At 36.8% G+C, this 16,148-nt stretch overlaps 2 protein-coding genes across 4 annotated transcripts; one reads left to right on the top strand and one right to left on the bottom strand.

Moving 5' to 3' along the window:
• Positions 1–1,937: 1,937 nt before the first annotated feature.
• On the bottom strand, positions 1,938–4,830 carry LOC148912720 (dopamine receptor-interacting protein 1-like). The gene is made up of 3 exons (XM_089026822.1): positions 4,607–4,830; positions 3,897–4,055; positions 1,938–2,114 (listed from the first exon to the last, which is right to left on the bottom strand). The coding sequence occupies exons 1-3, from the start codon at positions 4,828–4,830 to the stop codon at positions 1,970–1,972; spliced, it is 528 nt and encodes a 175-aa protein (XP_088882948.1). The 3' UTR covers positions 1,938–1,969.
• On the top strand, positions 4,674–12,934 carry LOC116306249 (adiponectin receptor protein). 3 transcript variants are annotated; one of them, XM_089026466.1, is made up of 6 exons: positions 5,817–5,894; positions 8,215–8,945; positions 10,056–10,243; positions 11,310–11,503; positions 11,932–11,957; positions 12,052–12,934. In XM_089026466.1, the coding sequence occupies exons 1-6, from the start codon at positions 5,871–5,873 to the stop codon at positions 12,083–12,085; spliced, it is 1,197 nt and encodes a 398-aa protein (XP_088882592.1). In that variant the 5' UTR covers positions 5,817–5,870; the 3' UTR covers positions 12,086–12,934. The 3 variants fall into 3 exon arrangements, with proteins under 3 accessions (XP_088882593.1, XP_088882592.1, XP_088882591.1); XM_089026467.1 differs by lacking the exons at positions 5,817–5,894; positions 11,932–11,957 and adding an exon at positions 4,674–4,855; XM_089026465.1 differs by lacking the exon at positions 11,932–11,957 and having other exon boundaries at positions 5,819–5,894.
• The last annotated feature ends 3,214 nt before the right edge of the window (positions 12,935–16,148 follow it).

The raw sequence follows: 16,148 nt of genomic DNA, 5'->3' as shown, positions 1-16,148 counted from the left end.
TAAGTCTGGTTACAGCCCCATACCATGTCCAGCTACAATGTGGGTGTTGCGGATAACGCGCTTCTGATTGTCGTATTTCATTGACGTGCTTAGGAATTGCCAAGGGTGTCCAAGTTGTTTACTCCTGCAGTGGCGTGTCCACGGTGTAACTACCCTAATGATGAAAGCTTCAGGTTTTGCCAACAGTGTGGTTATCAGAGGCCATCCCTAAACACCTCGGTGCGACGGCTCGGGAAAAAATTAACGATTGATGAAGAGCTGATAGTGGCACGACGTCAGGAACTTAAGAACCAGCGGGACTCGTCAAGATATACCAAGCAAAAATCAGCGTTGGAGTGCGAATTTAGCCAGTTTTTGGGTAGCCGGGCATCGCAAAAGACTTTGGCTTCTGCTATACCTGATGATGTGATAGAGTTCCTCATATGGAAAGATCGTGCTGGAAGGACAAAAGTACATAAGTCAGAGTGTCCGGCTTTAGTCTGTCGTGGTGTGACCTGTTCTTGCCCAACGCGTCTTGCCTATGGAACGATTGATTCGTTGATAGGAAAACTCCGTGCACTATTTTCTGAGAATGGTAGGGGTTTGGAGTGGCACTCCCTCCTTGGGGTAGGAAACCCCGCTGCTTGTCGCTCGGTTAAGGCCTATTTAGCCGATCATGTGAGGGAGGAACAACTCAAAGCCAGGGTCACGCGACGTCAGGCAGAGCCTATCCTAGTAAATGACTTGGCAGTAATTTCAGAATACATAGAACATGTACTTAATAATAGTTCTACTCTGTCGGCAATTCAATTATTTATGTATGCTAGAGATCAAGCTTTATTTAAGTCGCTATTTTTTGCGGGTGATAGGGCAGCGGATCTACTTCAGTTAAAGGTTTCGGATGTGCTCCGTTTTCCGGATAACTCAGGCTTCCTTCTAAACCATGTTTGGACTAAATCATTGAGATCAGGTGATTCAAATGTGTTTGCTTTTAAAAGAGGATCGAACAAGTTTCTTTGCCCGGTACGAGGTTTAGAGGTCTACTTTGACATTTCCAGCCTCTTACGGGTAAATCTAGCTCCGGGTTTCCTTTTTCGGTCGATAACTAAGGAAAATATGGTCAGTCCATATCGTTTGGAGCCTACCGCGGCCCAAGCGCGCCTTAAGTTTTACACCTCACTGTTGACTGGCCGGCTCTCGGGGAAACAGCTCACCTTGCATAGTTTTCGCAGTGGTGCAGCGGTTTCTTTGGCCTTAGAGGGTATAAGCCTTCATGAAATCATGGACCACGTCGGGTGGAAGAGTAGCAAGACCGCTTTGCATTACATAAAATTAAAACAGGTGATCAATCCAGCGGGAGCGGCAGCAAGACTAGCGAATTTGCCTATTGATACCGGCGAAACGTATAGACGCGCAAATTCATTAGAAGGCTTCTCTCAGGCTTTTGAGGGTCCTAAAAGGCAATGAATGCTTTGGTTCGGTGGTGATTAGTGAGGCTAAGATTTTGCTTTAACGTAGTGTTGGGGGAGTAGAGTGTTTTCGCATGGGTTGGACAATGACCGTACCGTGTCCAGAACCATGAGTTCTGTAATTAAACACTTCAAATTTTGGCGGTTACCTAGTACCCAGTACCCTAATTGTATATAGAGTAACTGTTACTGTTAATTAATCCTTTGCCACTCATACAAAACCACTCTAAAGATATATCAGGTGTTGTGAAATGATATGTGAGTAAGGATTGGGAAAGAGTGATGTTATGAGTTCTACAAAGTTTGCCTAATAATAAACTGTTGGAGGATATTCCGGGTACAGAATGAGTACAGTTCATTGCCTGAGTCATTGGTACGGAAAGGATGTTGGCGTGGGGAAGGCCAGAGCTATCCCCATTCCTTATTACCATCTCATGGATAACAATGCCCGGGGAAGAATATTACACTACTATCTGATTACATGAACATTTCGTCACACACTCTAATATTTACATAAAGACTTAGTCACGAAATGCCGTACTAGTTTTGTGTCTCACACCTTCGTTACAAAGACCGTCATAATATAGCCAATTGCTATTGTACTTGAAGATACAGGTGTAATGTTCGTATTTGCCGCTTCTTAGGGTTACTGCCTGCAGTTCGTATCTGAAATAAAAAACACAAATAAAAGGATTAATGAATTACTAATCTTGCCTCTATTCATGTTCCCCTACTCAAACAAGACGCACTATAGCCGTTCACTGGGTTGCCTGTATTATGCACAGAGGCCTAGTACAGCTGAAGAAGTTCGAACTCCTTAAGGGAGAAGACGATCTTCTCCCTTAAGGAGGTCTCTACATAATTGCAGGTTCTGCCTTTTTTAGGCAATAAAATAAACAGTTTTGCATTATGCATATCACACTACTTGTGAATTTGATCTTGCGCCATGACGCAACAAGATCAACTATCCCAATGTTCTCTGTCAGAATCACCAATTGATTTTCTTATCTTTTTACCATCCTTTGTTATTATATTATTTACTGGGGTGGCTGCTTATTTTCCTTGTCAGAAAAGGCAGAAGTTGCGCAATAGTACCCATAAGTCTTCAACGCACCACCCACTAGTCTTTTGCGGGCATATGATGATCCAAATGCAGTAAAAATATTCTTGTCAGTAAGCTTTGCAAACTTTGCGGATCGATATTGCTTCTATGACTGATAACGTTTGATCGAACTTATACAGGCTTATAAGCAACCGACTAGGAATGAATAAAACTTCACTTAAACGGATTACCTCAATTGTCGAAGATTTAAATCTCATAAAAAAATGTATATATATATACTATATATGAAAGAAAAATTTTATGGGATTCGAACCCATCAAAAGAAAAAAAGAATAATCGATTCTACTTTGCCATACCCCCGAGACATCCGCAGAGCTGAGGCGGCGTATGGACTTCGGACCTGACGGCGATTAAATCCTTCTGCCCTTGGGTGTACGAATTACGCAAGAAAATGTTCTAGCCGAAGCATCAGGGGAGAGACCAGCCGGCCCCCAGACCATATTGGCTAATCCCTTGCATCTCTGCCACGCACGGAATCGGTTGAAAAAATACTGTTAAAAATTCTAGTCTATTCGGTGCATTGTTTTCACGGCTATTGTTATGCTGATTCACCTGGAACCGTGGTCCGGTTTTTTTTTTTCGTTTTCCTTTTTTGATTTGTAAAACAATAAAATATACTAATATAGAAACTTTTCTATTTTTGACGATGAATATTACGGGTAGTAACATATTTTATTATATAATTACCAATGAAATATCTATTTTTCTCTATTTCGAAAAATTGATATCTTCACACGTGAAAATAACATGTTATTTTCACGTGTGAAAATAACACCATTGCGATGGCTATTCAAAAATACAAGGAAAGAAGTGCCTGAAAAAGCCAAAACATACTTCATTGATAATTATATAATAAACAGAATATTACATGGCCGCTTGGAGATACGAAATTCATCTTCTCGTGTTGAAAATCTCTCACTCGTTCGCTGCGCTCACTTGTGTGTTCAGTGTCCATGTTACGATTATTAATTCCTAAAGTTGTAAATAGTTCTTTCTTTTCTGCAGTGCATTCATCCAGTTTATTATGAATACTGGCTTGGTCCCGTTTGGCCCATTTTTCTCGCACACACATACTACTACTAGATTTGAAATTCGTTTTGCATACAGTTCTCATGTTTTAAGGTGGAAGGATAAATGGAGAAACTGACCCTCGTGACCCCCGTGACCCTCGTGACCCCCGTGACCCTCGTGACCCTCGCAAGAGAGACCTGCGTAACACAGTAACCAGTTTGGTTTAGCGCTTATATCTGCCTAAGTTTACCACGAGACATAACGGAACATCATGTAAATAGAACCAGAAGAAGAGTTTGTATTTGAGCCCTTACTTGTGATCTAAGATCGTCATATCAGCAGGAATGTTCTTCATCCTTAGTCTTACACCCTGGGCAGCTAAAAGTTCTACATCAACTGGTATGATCAGAGGCATTCCGTCTGGGAATACTCTTGGATGTGTTGTCCTTGCTCCATCACAATAAACGTTACTGCTGCAAACACAATATGATTATCTCAATGGGTTGTGAAAGGTTAATGGGTTGTGTCCATAGTGACACAAGTGCGCATACTCTATAGCTGACTGAGTTTTTATCGTGGATAAAACATCATCTTGTGACGATATTCTCTGTGGTGAGTTGGTCTTTAATGAAGTTTAGATTCGGTTTCTTGATCTGCTTCGTTGTCGTGAAAGACATCGATCTCAGACCAGGAAAACGGTTCTAAAAACCCTGACGCCTGCTGCGAACGTTACATGCCAACAGCGACTCCGCGATGCCTTCTTAAAGAACTTAATAAAACTTAATGATTACAGCATGTCTTTGGGTATTCCCACACAACTTGCAATAGACCAGTTCATAATGCTCAGCCTTATATTTCTCATTTCAGACCACGTGTCATCCCCTATTACTTATTCGTTTACAGGTCCGCATAAGAAGACAACACATTATTATGTATACCATTGGATTAAAGAATCTAATTCACAAGGAGATGACAATCGGTCTGAAATGAGGAAACGTTACGCCCAACGTTCTAATACACCTACCTAGTGGTACTGTCCTCGGTGCTAACGTCCTCCATACGATACACAGGAGCACCAGTTGGTGGACTGCCGTTGAGTTTCTGTGAACAAAGAGAGCTCCTCTTGTCTTTTAGACTCTGAGTCGAACAAGGCGAGTGACAGTGATGCAGGGAGTGATGCCGAGAGTGTAAGTGAGAGTTCTTATGAATCGGTACAAATGGAAAGGAAAGCGGAGAGAGACTTATCATTCATCCGGACATCGAAACAGCTAAGGTATTGTACGCAGATTACATCTTAATTTTTTTTATGAACATCGACTAAATTAATCTGAAAATAGTAATTTTAATTTTAAAAGTTCCTTAAAGTAAAATCCTCATGTTGAATCTATTCTGTAGTGGAAAATGGTTCCCAGAAATTTGGTTGACTAGCTTTTGGTTTATATTTTACGACAGTAGTCAAAAAAAGCTTTAATTTTTATTGCACACAATTAGTTTAGCGGTAAAAAAATAGCGAAATAAATTGTTATTTTTTTCTTTTTAAGTAATCGTAAAGGAAATTAAAAGTTAAATGTGCAAATAGTGTAGTTCAACTGATAAGATTTTTGGATTATTTTGAAATGTTTGAAAACATGAAAACATTAGAATCGTCCACCCTTATAAATATTAAACAGCAAAGGTAGTACTGTCATTATACCTCTCTGTGTGTGGGCTGAAATATTGTTATATCATTGAGTGTTTGATCTATGTGCTGTAGGATTTTAATATTTCTTTAATGTTGACATTGAGAATAAAAATATAGGACTTTTCTAGAGCTTGGAAATTTAATAGGAAGAAGATTAAAATAAATAGGAAAATATTTATTTGCCACAAGCTGTGAATTTTGATTGGAAGCAAGGAAAGTTGACAACAGTTTAGACCTGTCACATTTGCCTTGTTCCTTCAAGCTCCAAAAATGCTTAGGGCCGGTCATGCTTTGCTCAGTTGGTGATGTTTTTTTGTTTTTGCATTCCAATTTGTATACAGTCAATTCAAAAAACGTTGTTGTTGACCAACTCAAGCCTACACGACTGGACCGAAAGCGAATATGGGTAAACATCACTGAAGCGGTTAAATATTCATTTTGAATTATTTGTCCCGCTAGTAGTAAAGATAATAATGGAGAGAAACAATCCATTAAGTGTATGTCTTTGGGTTTAGGGAAAGAAAAACAAAGTAGTTATAATTCAGTTCACAATTTAAAAAATATAAATGCATTAACAAAACGTCGCCTTCAACAATTCCTGCTTGCCATGAAGGTTCGTGCTGTAAACCAGGTATAACTAGTCGAACAAAATTACTGCAGTCAACTCGGCTTCAATGATTACTACCCAGAGTTCCTTTCGGTTCAGTTGCGTAGGCTTGAGATGGTCGACAACAGCGTTTTTTAAATTGACTGTAAAATCCTTTAGAGTAAGAAAATTAATTGTCTAAGTCTTATAGTGAGAACATGTTTGTACGCTTGTAGAAAATTTGTGTTTAAGTAAGGCACTAGGCTAGTTGTGTTCAGGAGACCTATATGTTGCCAAGCTGCACCAGGGCATAAGATATTTTCTTGAGTGTTTTTGCTGGATTAAAAAAAAGATACATGGTCTGAAATGGGAAGCTGAATGTAGTCTTTATGATGAATACTTTGGAAAGATGTCACAAAAACAGAGAACAGAGAAGCTGAGACGGAAATGGTACATGGGAAGTATGTTAATTAGATGTTAATTTGGAGCCTAGCTCTGTTGTGATTGTCCCACGCTGTGATACTACAGCGAAAAGCTTTGTAGATAGATCTAGTGATACAACTTGTGGGATGTTCATAAATTGCACTGACAGAAAGCACTATTTTAACATATGTGTCATATCAACTACTTTTTATCTCAAACTAATACGTCAAAGGATAATTGTGGTCATATTTTCCTAAAATACCCAAGTCATGGTCTTAGCCTTGAATTCTATTTTCTATATTTTGAACCCGACAGTTATTATTGGCTTTCACATGATGTTATCAAAATACTAAAATCCAAAGTATTCACTCCATGAAACTGTTTGTCAAATATTTTGTTTTTTATATTTTCTTTCAAATATAATTTTTTATCATATGACCCGTACGGCCCTGCTCGCACGCTCTAATAAAACCATTGGAAAAAGTCACGTGATGGGGGCCGGACGGGTTGACGTAAGCGGGCCGGAAAAACCCGTCCGGCCCTGCTCGAATCCACGCGCTTTCTTTTTCTTAATTATTCTTATTTTCGTGAGGCTCATATGATAAAATGCTTATTGACTGAGTTAGGTCGGGCCGTACGGGAAAATATTTGGCTCTCGGTCATTTGTACGGACCTCGCTGCGCTCGGTCCGTACGACATGACCTCGAGCCAAATATTTTCCCGTATGGCCCTCCCACTCAGTCAATAAGTACATAGTATTTTCAATGTTTTGTTTGAGAGTTATTATGACTCAAATTTTGTCATGCAATTCTGTAACACATTTTCAAAGCATTTGAAAAAGGGCAATTCATTTGAAATGATATATTTTTAACTTGGTACAGTGTAGAGGATTTTTACGTCTTTCTTTCTATAAACTACAATTGTTTAAATTTTTCTATTTTTTTTTTTGTTAATACACTTTGTACATATCTATTTAGCATATATTTATATTTATATATTTTAAACTTTTTTAAAGAGCATCAAGACTTTGTTGTATGCGTTGTTTTAAGGATTAGATTATTATTATTATTATGTATAAATAGGAATTATTTAAATTAATAAGAAGTTTTGGGTTTTTAGCAAGACGTTAAATCCAACTGTTTGTGCGCCCACGTGCACCATTACCAAATTTTTGCACTTGAAATATGGCTTGTCTGGTCAAGCTGAAGCCCTCTACTAAAACATGTAACCTGGACACCAACCAAAAATTCCTTTTGGCTACCTGAACACCAACCAAAAATTCCTTTTGGCTTTCATCAATCAAAAAACTAATGACTAAAACCAAATATTGTCTATCAAATATGTACGTATTTTATAAAGTTGTTTCTAATTATCGTTTAAAGATTTTAATGTACACCACTAAACCACACTAAATACCATATAGTTATATTTTTATATGTTTTATCAGATCTTTTTGGAAAGCGCTGTTGAAGCATGGGGATACTAGCGCTATATAAATCATAATTTATTATTATTATTATTGTTAATCCACTGTAAATGTGATTACTCAAACCAGGTATCCCAAATATTTGCTTGTTATGTGAATCAATTAATTTTGAAAATGGGTGTTTGACAATTAAACTTTTAGAAATACCTGTTACGAAGTGTTGATTGAGGTCAATATTAACCTCTGTTTTCATTGCTAGTGCTGATTAAGACAACAGCTATGACAGGGAAAATGGGCAATAGACCACCCTCAATCAAATAAATTGTTTGGTACCTTGACATACTTATGCCCAATTTCCCTGTTGCAACTGTTGTCTCGATCAGCGTATAGCAATGGAAACAGTGGTAAGAAAGTGCCAATCTAACCTCAGAATTACCTGATAATTATTACCAACTGTTGTATCCAGGCTTGACACTTAATTCAACCTCTTAACATTTATGATTTCTGTTGTTTCAGGTTCTCATCCTCAAAGGAGATGAAAACATCCAAGTTTTTGTTAAAGCAGTAAAAGACAACGTCCAAGATGCAGCCAAAAAGTTCAAGGCCAATATCAATGAAGCATCAGAAAGAGTCCAGGACAGTCTACAAAATACCAGTGAAAAAGTACACGTTATGTACAAAAATGTCAAGGAAAATGTCTCTGAAACAACAGAGAAGTTGAGAACTAACATTGGCGAGGCTTCTGGAAAAGTGCAGGACAGTTTTCAGAATACATCGGACAAGATCCATGTCATGTATAGAAATGTCAAAGATAATGTCTCTGAGACTATGCATGAAGCTGGTGAAGGAGCTGACAAGCTTAGGAAAGCTATGATTGAAGCTGGTCGCTCTGGATGGTACTTGATATCCCACATGGAACTACCACACTGGCTAAGGGACAATGAATATCTTTCTGATAGTCATCGCCCACCTTTTGCCTCCTTCAAGTCCTGTTTCAAGAGCATTTTCAAAATCCACACAGAGACTGGCAATATTTGGACGCATCTTTTAGGATGCTTGCTATTTATTGCATTGCTTTTATACTTCTATCTTCGACCCATTTCACCAGCTAACCCATTCCCCAGTGATTGGTCTGAAAAACTTGTATTTGGAGCATTTTTTACTGGAGCAATCCTCTGCCTTGCATTTTCGACCATATTCCACACAGTCTATTGCCATTCACACAATGTGTCCAAGATATTCAGCAGGTAAGGGTTAAAGGATGGTTCCGATAATGAAATATTTTACTACATTGCTATTTTTGCAGTGATTTAAAGTGTCATTTTTGTTGTGATTTTGGTCATGGTCGAATGGTAAAGGATTAACTCATAAAGATTTATTCTGGATGCTGAGATTACCTGGACAAATGTCTCTTTAGAAGCATGAGACAAAATCATATTATATTTTCAAAATTTAATTGGTGCAAAAATCACACCACAATCACAGCACAAATTGGCCTTGTAAATAGGCTTTTAATGGGCGAAAAATTACATGTAGTGCTGTTCAAATGCTCACATCTACCAGTGCATAAAATTCTGCTTGTTAATGAAGAGCAAAAGACTGGACAATCCATAGAAATATCCTTATATTAAAGAGAGAACAACAAACTCAACTTACATAACACAGGTCAGTCAAGAATTGAACCACAGCCCCAAGCTTGAACTACGTGGGTGAGAGGCAGAACCTTGAGTACATGCCAACCTACCAGGTTATCATGATCTGATACTATGGGGATGCGTCTATGTGCTTATGGTACTCTACCAGGATCTGAACTAGAATTTTGTTCAATCTGGGTCATGAGATCTCACTGTCTGATCATATTAGGGTCCCATGCATTTTTGAGGGTCCCAGTGCAGTGCACAATACTTATTATCACCAGTGGGGTGAGTCCTTAAACTAAAATAAAAATATATAATATTTGTTTATAGATTATAACACTTGACAGTAATTTAACTAATAAACTTGTGGTCCTCTGACTGGTAACATCTCCAGTTGATTAGAAATGGGACCACCATTAACGTGGTCACCCAAGCCACTTGAAGGTCTAACCCTTTGCATATGTAATTGTAGAGGCAGCACCAACTCTCCAGTTATTTTAAGAACGACAACCTTCGGCACAACAGACTGACGCTCTTACCAACAGAGCTAACTGTTTGACTGTTTCAATTGAAATGTTGAAAATTAATTTTTTTTCCTTTTTTTTCTTTTCTTTTCTTTTTTTTTTTTTTTTTTTTTTTTTTTCTTTTTTTTTTTTTTTTTTTTTTTTGCATCAAAATACGTGTATTAACATGATCTGTGTCTGCTTTTATCTCATCAAGGCTGGATTACTCAGGCATTGCCCTACTGATAATGGGTTCATTCATTCCACCATTGTACTATGGCTTCTACTGCAATAAGACAACCAGACTAGTGTATATGGTAGTTGTAACTGCCTTGGGTTTGTTCAGCTTCTGTGTGTCCTTATATCCCAACTTTAACACACCCAAGTTCAGATGTTTGAGAGCAGGTAAGAGACTAACTTGACAACAAGCCATTCCATTGGTGTTAGAAAGAAAACCAGAATAAACCTTACTTAAGTGTGTATGAGTAAGATCATTTATTTTCTCTGGTCCAGTATCCTAAAACTCATGCATTCTGATTGGCTTTTGTAGCGGGTGGCATTTTTCTATCTTCGACCTGCTGCCAGTATCCTGGGTGTTTGTGCCATCTACACACACATGCATGTGGGATAATGGATTAGTAAACAACAAACAAACTGCAAAACAAATAGAAGAGTAAATTGGGGAAAGTGTGATTTTTCTCATGTCGTGGTTGGGCAAGAGCTGTGGTAAATAGGAAGCAACCAAACCAACATGATATTTTTAAATCAACAAATTATGAATTCCTTGTTCATGGAGCCAGCATGCGCTTGAAACCATTTTTCTTTTCATTTTTCTTTCTTCGTTTTTGTAGTAAAAAATTTTTTGATGGCTTAACATATGGTATTCCCTTTTATTTATGGCCACAATGTTATGTACCAACGAGGCATAGGAAACTTGTTCAATGTACTCCTAAGCTAGTCAGTCTGGATTGATAAAAACTGTGTCCTTGGCCTCTGAAGCCAATGAAATAGCCTCTATGCATTACCACTGTTGCCATTGCTACTCACAGACTGAGATATAGATTGTAATAATGCACATGTCTGTACTACTGTATGTGCAGTTACATGTATAAAGCATGCAGAGATTGGCAGAACACAAGAGAAGTGTCAAGAGAAGCACGACACGTAGCAGAGTGCTTCTTAACTCTTGAGTGCTTTACCAATTCCCACTCAAATGCTTTATGACTTCACTCAGCAAAAATACTTGCGACAAAATTTTTGGTTGCCAGCAGGTCATCCTTTTAAAATCTACTTGTCAATTGAAAATTCTAGTTGTCTCTGATGACTGGACAACTGCTAATTTTGGACCCTGACAAGACCACTTACATCAGCTCAATTAAACGGCACAGTATATAAAGAGCCCTTTATCATCAGTCAATCAGAATCAATAATGTTTTCCTAATCAATAATTTTGTCTTGTGTGTTGTTTCAGGTGTGTTCTTAACATTTGGCTGTTCAGGTATAGTCCCAGCTATACACTTCATAGCAGCATATGGTGCAACATTAGCTCATCGTCAAGCATCAGTTGGTTGGATGGCCTTGATGGGTGTACTGTATATACTAGGAGCTATTGCATATGCTACTAGAATACCAGAAAGGTTCTTTCCTGGCAGATTCAACATATGGGTAAGTCTTTATTTCAATCACATTTAATGGAAAATCTGTTACAGTGAGGACACTCAACCCATAAACAATTTGCTTTAAAAAAATGCATACTGTAAGATTAATCATCCCTTAAGCCAGTCAATTGGAAATAAGATTTCTTTTGATCACGGCACTGCAAAACTGTGAAGCCAGTGAAATTTGGCCAACAAAAAAGAAAACATATTGACAGCCATTGCAATAAAAATATAAATACTGTAGAGAATAATACATGGGTGTTCAAAGATGTGGAAAAGTGATGGAGTAATCCACATAGTAATCCAGTACTGCTCAAAAGCTGGATTTTCATTGCTCCCTAAGAACAGTACTGCTTTTGTAAGGTTAGGTTTAGTGCTATTGTTTGGATGACCAATCTATTGTTTTTTTAATCCAATCATGTAACTCGTTCCAAGTGGTATGGGCTGGCTCAAAATGACGTGTGAGTTTTGCATATTTTGTTGATTCTGATTGGCTAACATATTCTCTGTGTTAAATAGGACATGTTAATCATCGTTAAATTCTTTCTTTTTTAGTTCCAAAGTCATCAGATCTTCCATGTGTTGGTAGTAGCAGCAGCATTAGTCCATCTGTATGGTATATGTCAAATGGCTTACTATCGCTTCTCTATAGGAACCCAATGTCATTAAATAATACTGCAATACTAAATGTTGATCAGGGCTTCAGTCATTAGTCATCATCACAAGCCAAATTAGTTTCACCTTCGTCATACTTTATCTCCAGCTCATTGTTACTGGTCAAAATGACCAGCAAGATAAAGATTTGACCGGACAAGTTACAATTCTGGCTGGACATTATTTTAAGCCCTGTTGATTACCTAGAAAAGACTGATCTCGTATTGCAGTCTTGGAAATGAATATCAGTCCATTGGTTTCTTTATTAAATATAAAATTATCTTAAAACATGGACAATATTAGGTTGTCTTGACATAGGGGGGAGATTCTCATATCTGACAAATGCTAATAAGAATAAATATTAATTGCCCTTGATATAGTGGTTGGCCTACCGATGGCCTACCACTTACCATTCAATAATATTATGCTGCAGATTGTTTATTGCAGTGAAAACTAAAAAGGCTTACAGGTAGCTTAATAGTATTATCATCACACTAGCCAGCAAAGACCAAGTTAGGGTCACACATTATTATCAGGCAGATGGATGCATACGCACATTAAAAGATATGACATTTATTTGTTCCTATTTGTTCATCTGGAGAAGAACAATTTAAAAAACAGCCTTCAGGAAGATTCTTGAAGGACTTCCCCTAGACCTTAGAAAAACATTGTTTACTCTTTAACTCACAAGAAATGTAAAATATTGAAAATATCAAAATAAGAATCACAAATCACAAGGTTTATCCAGTGGCAGGGATATATATTAAACTTTCAAAAAGAATTATTATTATGTGTACCAACTTAATGGTTTTCCACCTTCTTCCTCTTTCTTTCTCTCAAGATTGCATCGTTTTCAAAATTCACTTTATTTAGTTTGAAGAACAAAAGATTGTTAAGATATATTCTTGGACTTTGCTTTCAAAATTGGATTTTTCGTTTTTCAAGTAACCTATTCTGTCATGATAACAGTATACAGCATGGGATGGTTATTAGTTTCAGAAGGAAGTCAAAATGAAATAACTTTAAGGTTTTGGTTTTTGACTTTTAGACTTGAATATTATAGAGTTTAGTGTGTCATAATTGGTTGAGCAACCAGTGATTTTGAGACACTATTTACTGCTCGAACTGTGATTATGAGGTTTGCCAGAGTGGGAGTTATACTAAGACGCTTTTTTATTCTTAGTTTTTCCTTTGATATTTAAGTTTAAATTTATACTAAAACAATTATTGCCTTGGGCTCAGAGAATTCTCCATATTCACTTTGCCTTTGGTGAATATTTTTTGTTATCGTTGGATATATCTATTTGAAATCTTCTTTCTTCTTTTCAATATATTCCATCAATCATCCCCACAAAAGATACAGTGCAAACACTAAAAGCATATAACTTAGAGTGATTTTTGTAAGCCTGTGAAACAGATAACATTAGTGTATAATAGTGAAATAACAAAACAAAGGAATTAGGGTTGACTAAATTGTACTAAGCTGGTGTGTATTTCACTCGTTTATGAAAACCACTAACAGTACTTATCAAACTCATGAATAATTCATGAGGAAAACACAACAGAAATCACGACCGTGAAGAGTGTTGTAAATCTGATACAGAATCCTGTTCATTTGCATAAACTTTAACTTGGATTTTCTTGGGCAGATTCACTTTTTCTCGAAAATTTTAGTGAAGCACAAAGGAACTAACCTAGACGTTTGATAAGTCATATACAACATTCGCCACTCATGTTGTAAACATTACTTATATTTTTATAGTTTATTAGAAGTATTCCTATTGATTAATTAGTGCTGTTTATTTATAAATAGTCAAAGTATTTCATGCTTTTAGTGTTTGTACTCTAAGAAAATACTTGGTAGAGTGTATATACATATATATTCAAGTGAAAAAGGTATCTTACAAAATTATACAAATAAGTCCAAAGTTTTGTAGGTAATGGTCTACTGAACTTACTAAATTTGTGCAATTTCATGGATTTCACAAGTTTTTCATGGATATATGATATACACTCGCAGATTTTTAATCCAATCCAAATGAAGTAAAATTGTTTTTGAAGGAAAAAATATGTACAGATTCTGTTGTTTAAATACTCAATCATGATTGGCTAATTTCTATAAAAATTTGTCTGGGTGGCCTTGGTTGGTGTAGCCACATGTTAGAGTGTATATTGTATAGTTTTTGATTTATTTATTAACTAATTTTTTTTTTAAATATAAGATAGACAATGTACTCATTAAGATAATGGCTGTAATAAAGATGTGATAGTATCCCTCTTTGCTTTTCCTTTCATGCCTTGAAATGAACATCACGTGGCCCTTAATGTATAGCTACCTATTAATCCAAAAGATTAAAGAAGAAATCAGCTTTTACCTATGGTTAATAAGTAGCTATATATTAATAGGGAATGAAATTCCCATGCTCATAATTAACAAATAATTAGACTAGAGTTTCCTGACTGTTGAATTGGACCCCTTCCGCTGACAGTCTTGTCCAATTTTGGCAGTCCTCTGAGTTTGCCTCATCATTTTTTTCTTAATTGGACGGCATGGAGATCTATTACATGTGGTTTTTACTTCTAAATTTGTTAAATATATTGTCGTACCGAATCCGTTATACTAGCATTAATTGATTGGAAACCTTCAGGACCTTGCCTGGTGTCCACTGAATAGATAGGTTTGTTTTACAGTACATACAGTGGTACCTCTATTGTATTGGGGATCTTGTTCAGTGTGTGTCTGCTCGATCAATAGGTGTCTAATCAATAGAGGTTTGATTACTTATTTTAAGTCAAGCTATACTGAAATGAGGCTTATAATGTAGACAAGCAAAGTCACCACAGAAGAACCAAAACGAATGATAAGAAATCCAAGTTTCTGATAATTCTAAAAATTTAATGCTGCCTCCATAGTTAAAATTTCAGGTACCCCTTATAGGTTGACCTACGAGTGTCTCTGTTGTTCCCCCTTCTCTACTGTCAGGTAGGCTCTCCTTTCCTCAACAAATTTAACTCTGTATCTCAATCACCTTGCGCACGCTGCTCTAATCTCATACTGTAAATGTGTCACTAGGTAATTATCATTATATTACTTAAATTCTATTATGTCCATTTTCCACCTAATTTTTTTTGTTTGTATCAGTATTGTTACATGGTATAGTTGCTTATATAGTGGTTTTTCATAAACCCATGAAATACACACCAGCCTAATACAAGTTAGTAGACCCCAATTCCATTGTGTTCTTTTGTTGTCCTTTCACTATTACACACTAACTAATGGTATCTGTTTCACGTGTGGGTTTATGAAAATCACTCCATATTTTCAAGTTTTAGTTTTCTAGGGCCATAAGTTAGATAACTGAGAGGTTCATTATCTTACCCCGTGTAAAATAAAGATTTCAATAAAAAAAGAAATAACAGCAGATATCATGGATGCATGCAAATGAGACAACAAGCATTGTATCCTGACCTAATAGCCTCGCTTGTATGATTCTTAAACAAAAGAATATCTCATTGCGGGCTCGACTTTAATAACAGCTACTCAAGAGTATGCATGCATACACATGTAGGTTTACAGCACACAAATGGGAAGCCACTGTTGTTTTTGATTATGAGAAAAGTAGAAATATTTGAGAACTTGGTATTGTTTCATGTTGGATAAAAATTCACTTAGTTTGTGACCACTAATTATCTTCTCCCCGGCACTTGAAATAGCCAATTATGCATCTTTCCAGCAGAGAGCTAATAAGAAATCCCTCGCTTAATGGATAACTTGAAGTATATTAGCTATCCTTGTTCTCAGCCTAAACTGGAATAAAATGATAGTGAGCTAGGGAAAATGAACTAGTTCATATTCTCTTGTAGTGTGTTCAGGATTTTCCAAGGAATTGAAAACGTAATGGATTGGGATGGAATAAGATAGTCGAATTAAGTTTGATCACGTGAAGCAAGTGGCTGGTCAATATCTTGATGAAGTGATGGGGAAGAATAGGTGACTG

Source organism: Actinia tenebrosa, unplaced genomic scaffold, assembly GCF_029948245.1.
Source record: "Actinia tenebrosa isolate PJP-AT-01 unplaced genomic scaffold, QUT_ActTen_1.0 PGA_scaffold10__47_contigs__length_13832649, whole genome shotgun sequence".
NCBI classification, from domain to species: Eukaryota; Metazoa; Cnidaria; class Anthozoa; order Actiniaria; family Actiniidae; genus Actinia; species Actinia tenebrosa.
The sequence above is the reverse complement of the archived record's forward strand: the minus strand, read 5'-3'. Positions and strand labels throughout refer to the sequence as shown.

Bases quoted from the DNA above. Each gene is read 5' to 3' on its own strand.
- LOC148912720 (XM_089026822.1), bottom strand. From the start codon at position 4,830: ATGATAAGTCTCTCTCCGCTTTCCTTTCCATTTGTACCGATTCATAAG. The intron at 4,056-4,606 runs GTAGGTGTATTA...TTGTGTTTGCAG, and splicing joins ACCGAGGACAGTACCACTAG to CAGTAACGTTTATTGTGATG. The intron at 2,115-3,896 runs GTAAGGGCTCAA...TTTTTATTTCAG, and splicing joins ATGACGATCTTAGATCACAA to ATACGAACTGCAGGCAGTAA.
- LOC116306249 (XM_089026465.1), top strand. From the start codon at position 5,871: ATGAAGGTTCGTGCTGTAAACCAG. The intron at 8,946-10,055 runs GTAAGGGTTAAA...TATCTCATCAAG, and splicing joins GTGTCCAAGATATTCAGCAG to GCTGGATTACTCAGGCATTG. The intron at 11,504-12,051 runs GTAAGTCTTTAT...TTTCTTTTTTAG, and splicing joins CTGGCAGATTCAACATATGG to TTCCAAAGTCATCAGATCTT.